This window comes from Anarrhichthys ocellatus, unplaced genomic scaffold, assembly GCF_004355925.1.
Source record: "Anarrhichthys ocellatus isolate YVR2014 unplaced genomic scaffold, GSC_Weel_1.0 scaffold2324, whole genome shotgun sequence".
NCBI classification, from domain to species: Eukaryota; Metazoa; Chordata; class Actinopteri; order Perciformes; family Anarhichadidae; genus Anarrhichthys; species Anarrhichthys ocellatus.
The window spans coordinates 241-7978 of NW_022282298.1; the positions used below are offsets into that span (position 1 = coordinate 241).

General features: G+C 48.6%; 1 protein-coding gene across 1 annotated transcript; it reads right to left on the minus strand.

Annotated features, from left to right (window-relative positions):
- Positions 1 to 5974: 5974 nt before the first annotated feature.
- On the minus strand, positions 5975 to 6919 carry LOC116378265 (corticosteroid-binding globulin-like). Its single transcript, XM_031840106.1, has 2 exons — positions 6451 to 6919; positions 5975 to 6377 (listed from the first exon to the last, which is right to left on the minus strand). Exons 1-2 carry the CDS (start codon positions 6728 to 6730, stop codon positions 6070 to 6072), a joined length of 588 nt encoding a protein of 195 aa, XP_031695966.1. The 5' UTR covers positions 6731 to 6919; the 3' UTR covers positions 5975 to 6069.
- Positions 6920 to 7738: the final 819 nt, after the last annotated feature.

Genomic DNA, 7738 nt, shown 5'->3' on the forward strand with positions numbered 1-7738 from the left:
ATAAACATGTTTATTTAGTGTTCATACATCTGTTATAAACATGTTTATTTATTCATTTCTGTGTTTGTAGTAGCCCCTTGGTTTCGCTTAATCGCACAGCCCTCGTATTTGTAGGGTGGCTCACTGAGAGCGCAGTAGCAGCAGTACAGTATGTGACTCAGTGTGTGTGTGTCTACATGCACGCAGTATTCTGGATGTCAGCTAACATTCTTGTTTACCGTCAGATCAGGGATACTTTGCTCATGTCTGTTTCTCCGCTCACCCTTTTTCACAAATTGGCTTTTTTTTTCCTCCAGTTTTGGCCACATTTTTTGCCTTATACTTTTGAGATCCTAGCTGTTCTGATCTGTGTGAATTGAACTAGTAGTACGATGTCAGCCAACACGTACTAGACCTCTTAGGTTTTTGCGTTTCCCAGACCGCTTAGCCTGCTGGCTCGTTTGTTAGCCCTGGGCTCTGAAGCTAGCTAACGCTACGGCGACCACAGATATAGAGTGTCTACACACGTCAAACTGAAAACGGAACCGTCTGTGAATCAGCTTTCACCATTGCTAATACCTGGACAAGGCTGTGGACTACGGGCTGGAGCCCAATTGTCCACCAGATCTGCTATGGCTCCACTCACCTCTCCATCTGACTGTGTCAGCTGCGCCCGCCTGGTTGATAAAATCACAGAGCTGGAAGGAAGAATATCCACACTCTACAGCAGGGGTGTCAAACTCATTTTCACTCCGGGCCACATCAGCATCATGGTTTCCCTCAAAGGGCTGATTGTAACTGTAAGACTGTATTAGCTAGCTGTGTTGTTAGATTGTCTGCTAGTTCCTGAACTCGGTCTGCAATGGTGTTTCTTCACAAACTGACATTTGTAAAAGTCTGTATCTGGTCGGAGCACACCTGCTCACATACCTTTGGCATGCACTGGGCTGTAGCTTTTGTAAATATATTCTGCTGTGATTGCAGTCTGCCTTTTAATTCTTGGACAATTTGATGTTTTTCTTGGAGGCTAAATTTAGCTCCGTGTTTGGTGTCAAAATGCCGACGTGAATTGTATCCTTCATCACCGACACGCATCATAACACAGAAGACAGACCTGTTTTTCTCCCTGAAGCACAGACATGTATTCGCTTTCCGATCTTAAATTACATCTTCTTCCCTCTGCATCAATTTTTCTCTTCGTGGACATTTTGGGATTATTTGTCTTTTTCAACTCAATCACTTGTTGGAAAACCGCTTTACGGGCTGTTCCCTCTCCTGTCCACCTGTTGTAATGTCACAGACAACATGCTATCTCATAATTTCAACTTTCTATCTCATAATTTCGACCATGGGGATATTTTTATTTTCAAGTCTAACTTAAATTTTTTTTTCCAAAATAAATTTAAAAAAAAAAACTTTTTTATTTTTTATTTTTTTTGCTGGTGGATTCGCGGGCCACATAAAATGACGTGGCGGGCCGGATTCGGCCCGCGGGCCTTGAGTTTGACACGTGTGCTCTACAGGATCCAGGATGCCGAGAACCTCACGGACACCATCATCTTCGGTCCAGCACAAACCGACACAGCCAGCGACCGTGTGCATGATTCCATCGCTTCCAGTCCTGCTGCCGCGCCCCTCCTCCGGTCACAGCTCCTGAGGCTTCTTGGCTACGGCTCGGAGCTAAGCCTAAAGCCCTGGTCAGCTCCACTCCATCCCATCACGAGCCCTGGACCTGGTCTGTGCTCGCAGCAGCCGGATAGGGAGACGTCCCTCTCCTACACCCCATAACTTCGATGTCCAGCTGAAGAACAAATATGACACCCTTGCCCTCCACGACTTCCCTCCTCTGGCTAGGGACTCCCAGCTTCCTACACCATCCCAGCTGCCGCCTCAAGGGAGCCACAGTCCCGGGTCCCCCGACATCCCTACAACAGTCATTACTGAGCACTCCTCTCGCCCCAGGACTCGCCGCTCCATACCGTGCTTTACACCAGCACCGCGGCGAGCTTCGGTCCCCCGTTCTCCCAGTCCTTGCTCGTCCACTCCGCCACGACTGGTTAAATCCTCGCCTCCATCCACGCGTATTACACGCGCAGTGTTGTCGCCTCGTCCCCTCTTCGCCCCGACGACACTGATAGTCGGGGACTCCATAATCAGGAATACCCGTTTCTTCAACGCGGAGACACACTGTTTCCCCGGAGCAACGGCTCAAGACATCCTGCTGAAACTGCCTGGCCTGCTGCATGCCCTCCCGTCTTCCATTCGGCGAATTATCGTTCATGTGGGAATCAACGATACAGCCCTCCACCAGTCTGAGTTGACCAAGATTGATTTTAAAAATCTTCTACACTTCTTAAACAACTGTGGACTGTCTGCTTTTATCAGTGGTCCAACTCCAACACTCGGCCGTGGATCACAGCAGTTCAGCAGAGACCTCAGCCTCCACACTTGGCTCCAGGCCGCCTGCAGGACCAACAACGTGAGCTTCATTGACAATTTGAATCTGTTTTGGGACCGCTCTTCCTCTTTTAAGAATGATGGCATTCATTTTAATAAGCTGGGTAGCCGCCTGCTAGCGGCTAATTTACAGCATGCTGTACACTCTTGTCCACATGACTGACTATTTACTTTCCACACACGCCCCTTCTTCTTCTACGCTGCCACCTCAGAGCACAGTTTCCCGTGACTGCTCCCCCTCCTGGCCTTCCATGTCATCAACCCCTTCAGCTGCAGCTCTCCCCATTCAGACTATTGTGACAGAGAGGCTGCCCCGTTCACACTGCATTCACAAAGCCATCAACAAAAACAACCTCAGCTACATCCATCCCAGTGATGTTCATATCGGCTCCCAGCACAAGTTCATCATCTACAACCCCACTTCTGTCAATTCCATCTCGTCTCTGTGGACCCAGCACCGGCGTACAACCACTCCCTCATTACGTCATCATACCAAACAGCACGTAAATGCAGCCAACCTCAGAATCCTCCCCAAAACCTCACAACCAATCACAAAACACTCGATGAAGCTTACTCTGTTCAACACCCGGTCACTAAGCAACAAAAGCCCAATCATCAATGAATTCATCATTGACAACAACCTTGATATCCTCTGTCTCACTTAAACTTGGCAAAAACACCTGGATTACTACGCACTCAATCAAACCACCCCAACTGGATATCATTACCTGGATGAACCATGCCCTGATGGCTGCGGTGGAGGAATTGCTGCTCTTCACCGCCAACACATCAAAACCAGCCTGACTAACATCGAAAGTCCACCCTCATTTGAACAGCTCTCATTCAAACTCTCTGGTCCTAAACCCCTGGTCATTGCAATTATCTACCGCCCCCCCAAACCCAACTCTGCCTTCCTCTCCGACCTATCTGAATTCCTCACCCAGCTCTGCTCCGTCTCACCTTCCATCCTGTTGCTTGGTGATTTCAACATCCACATCGACTCCTCAGACTGTAAAACTGCCACAGAATTTCTGGACCTGCTTAAATGCTTCAACTTCACTCAACACATCAACTTCCCCACCCACAACCGTGGTCACATCCTGGACCTGGTCTGCTCCACTGAAATCACCATCAACCACCTCTCCGGCTATGACCTCACCATCTCCGACCATCTAGCCATCATCATGGAGATCGACATCCCCATCCCAGAACCCAAACTCACGCGCACCATCACTCTCCGAAATATCAAGTCTGTCTGCCCCTCATCCCTGTCAGCCTGTCTCACTGAAAAATTCTCCACAATCACCCCCTCCCTTAGCCCCTCCCCCTCAGACCTGGTCAACCGCTACAATAACACACTATCCTCCTGCCTTGATCAGCTTGCCCCTTTCAAAACCAGAACTGTATCCTTCACCCACACTGCTCCCTGGTTCACCCCTGAACTCCGCCTCATGAAATCCCGGAAACGCAGACTAGAGCGACTCTCCAAAAAAACCGGCCTCACAGTTCACACCCTGGCTTACAAGGAACACATACAGCAATACAAACTGGCTCTAAACTCTGCTCTCTCCACCTACTAATCTGGCATCATCCACTCTGGTTCTGCCAACCCAAAGGTCCTCTTCTCCACAATAAACAAACTCCTCAAACCTATGGACAACCTCTCCCACTCCTCCACAGCAGAAAAATGCAACTCCTTCCTGACGTTCTACAAAGCTAAAATTGACACCATCTACAACCAACTGGCCACTTCCAGCCCTGCTTCATCCAACCCTGTATCTGCAAATCCTCCACTAACTGACCGGTCACTCTACCGATTCTCTCTCATCTCCCCCTCGGATCTCAATAAATCACTCTCTGGCATGAAGACTCCGACCTGTGACCTCGACCCTATCCCTTCCACTTTAGTTATGGCCTGTCTCCCGGCCCTCCGCCCGCACCTCCTCTCTGTCATCAACTCCTCCCTGTCTACTGGCTCCGTCCCTCCCGCCCTCAAACTCGCCTCAGTCACACCCATCCTCAAAAAACCTGGCCTTGACCCCGACATTCACAACAATTACAGACCCATCTCCAATCTCCCTTTTCTGTCTAAAATACTGGAACGCACTGTTGCCCATCAACTGAAAACCCACCTGGACTCAAACCAACTGTATGAACTATTTCAATCCGGATTCAGATCTCATCACAGCACAGAAACTGCCCTCATCAAAGTCACCAATGACCTCCTCCTCTCCTCTGATGAACACTCCCTCAACATCCTGATACTGCTCAACCTCAGCGCAGCCTTCGACACCATCAACCACTCCATCCTCCTTTCCCGTCTCGAGTCCTCCCTCCACATCACTGGCACAGCCCTCTCCTGGTTTAAATCATACCTCTCTGACCATGAATAGTTCATCAGCATCAACAAATTAAAGTCTGACACAGTCCCAGTCTCTCAAGGTGTCCCCCAAGGTTCAGTACTCAGTCCCCTCCTCTTCATCCTCTACCTGCTCCCCCTTGGCGACATCATACGCCATCATGGTCTCCAGTTCCACTGCTACGCTGACGACACCCAGCTCTACATCTCCACCAAGTCCATCACCCCCACCATCCACTCCACCATCACCAACTGCCTAACAGATATAAAAACCTGGATGCAAGCAAACTTCCTCAAACTCAACACCGACAAATCTCAAGTCCTCATCATCGGCCCCAAATCATTAAACAAATCCCTCCATAACTTATCCCTCTGCATCGATGGCACCACTGTTCCTGCCTCCACACATGTCCGTAACCTTGGGATCATTTTCAATCAAACTCTCTCCTATGAACGACACATCAATCACATCAGAAAAACCGCCTTCTTCCATCTCAAAAACATCGCCCGTCTCCGCCCCTCCCTCTCCTCCGCAGCCGCTGAAACACTCATCCACACCTTCATCACCTCTCGACTGGACTACTGCAACAGCATCCTGTACGGCTCACCCACCAAAATCATCAATAAACTACAATACATCCAAAACTCAGCTGCCCGTCTGCTCTCCCACTCCAGCACCAGAGACCACATCACCCCAGTCCTTCAAAACCTCCACTGGCTCCCCATACAGCAAACAATCCAGTTCAAGATTCTCCTCATCACCTACAAAGCCCTCCACAACCTCGCCCCTTCATACCTTTCAGACCTCCTGCAACATCACACTCCCAACCGCAACCTCAGATCCGCCGACGCCAACCTCCTTACCCCCCCTACTCTGTCCAAGCATCGGACCTGGGGGGACAGGGCCTTCTGTTGCTGCCCCCTCCCTCTGGAACTCCCTGCCCCAACACCTCAGACATTCTCCGTCACTCGCCACATTCAAAACTGCACTTAAAACTCACCTATTTAAATCTGCTTTTAACCTCTAAAGTCAGTCATGTATGTTTTCTTTCTCTTCGTGTTTATTTTTTTTTCTTACTGTTAAGTTGTAGATTTTGTTTTTATTATAAATGCTTTTATTGTTTCTGTTTTTACCATGTAAAGTGTCTTTGAGTGCCTTTTAAAGCGCTATATAAATAAAATGTATTATTATTATTATTATTTATTTAGTGTTCATACATCTGTAATAAACATGTTTATTTAGTGTTCATACATCTGTAATAAACTTGTGTTAGTTATGAACACAGCGTTAGACGCGTACCTTTAAAGAAGGCGCTGGTGGCCAGCAGCAGCTGTGTGTTTGGGTCCAGGTTTGTCTCCAGCTCCAGGACCTGGTCTCCCGTCTGCTCCTGGGTCCAGCGGTTGATGGTGTCAGTGGCTTCCTGCGGCACCGTGTAGACCAGACTCTGAGCGTTCCCCCCAAACTTAGTCTGAACCAGGTCCTGGTAGGAAGACGACACTGGAAAGCCTTGAGCCGGGAGGATGGCCACGCCCTGCTTCAGGTTCTCCTGTTGGACGGTGGTCCTCAGACTCTGAAACAGGTCTAAGAACAGCAGAGCCTGTAGTCTCACAGGTATGAGTCACAATACTAACCGTCCTCTAGACCTCAGACCTACCTGGGAGGGTCTGCGGGTCCAGTCCAGTCAGGCCGAGTCCCTGCAGCAGCTGGTCCCGGGTCGTCCCGTTGGAGGCGCTCACCAGTGCCAGCAGCCCGGCGGACAGCGTGAACGTAGACAGGAAGACGTTTTCGTCGGTCCGGCTGGAGACGGCTCGGTACAGTCGGGTGGCAAAGTCTGCGTTCCTATTGGTCAGATCCTCCACCGACGGACCAACGGGCTCAGAGGAGCACAGACTCAGGAGGAGGACGACCAATGAGAGCGGGGCGGAGGGAGACATGATAACAGCGCCCTCTGGTGGAGGACACAGTTCACTGTTACACCACTGTTGTATTCTCTTAATCTGTAACAATAAAGAGTTTATTATTAGGGGCGACCATGGCTCATGGGGTAGCGAGGGTTGTCCGGTAACCGCGAGGTCAGCGGTTCGATCCTTGGCTGCTACGTGTGCTATGACGAAGTGTACCTGAGCAAAACACTGAACCTCTACCTGCTCCCCATTGACAGACGCCTGTCAATGGCAGCCCACTGCTCCCTATATACAGGGATGGGTCAAATGCACAGACAAATTTCCCCCTTAAAGGGATCAATATAGTATAATAAATTTAAAAAATTTAAAAAATTCTGTGACACAAATGTTCTTCTAACGACGTCATCAATAACCTGCTCACTCTATGAATAAAGAAATTCCATTATCCAAACGGCTTATCCTATTCAGGAGCCGATCCCAGCTGACATTGGGCGAAGGCAGGGTACACTACACTGGACAGGGCGCCAGTTTATGGCAGGGCACATATAGAGACAGAAACATTCACGCGCACATTCACACCTACGGACAATTTCGAGTCTCCAAATAACCTAAGCTGCCTGTCTTTGGACTGTGGGAGGAAGCCGGAGAACACGGAGGGAACCCAGATAAAGAAATGATTAATATATAAAATATAAATGTAAAGTCATTTTAATGTTTCTGTGATGTCAATTTGTAATAAAACATTTTCAGATCGGAGCTGTTTGTCACAAACTAATCAATAACTTTATCGATCGTCACAAAGGCCACGCCCACAACTATTAGTTTACTCTACTTTTTGTTTACGTTTTTTTGAACCAGGCTTTTAGTTTGAAAGGATTGTTTATGTTTTGATGAGATCTGAAAATAATCTCCTCCCATCACTTTGATCTGATCACCCTGTATAGATCTATCTATTGATGACGTATTGATAGACAGACAGACGAAAGACAGACAGACTGTAAACAGACAGACAGACATCTATCTATTGATGACGTATTG

What these genes read in the sequence shown, in the direction of transcription:
- LOC116378265 (XM_031840106.1), bottom strand. Translation starts at nt 6,730, where the DNA reads ATGTCTCCCTCCGCCCCGCTCTCATTGGTCGTCCTCCTCCTGAGTCTG. An exon ending in GGACCCGCAGACCCTCCCAG is followed by an intron (nt 6,378 to 6,450) that starts GTAGGTCTGAGG and finishes TGCTGTTCTTAG; the next exon opens with ACCTGTTTCAGAGTCTGAGG.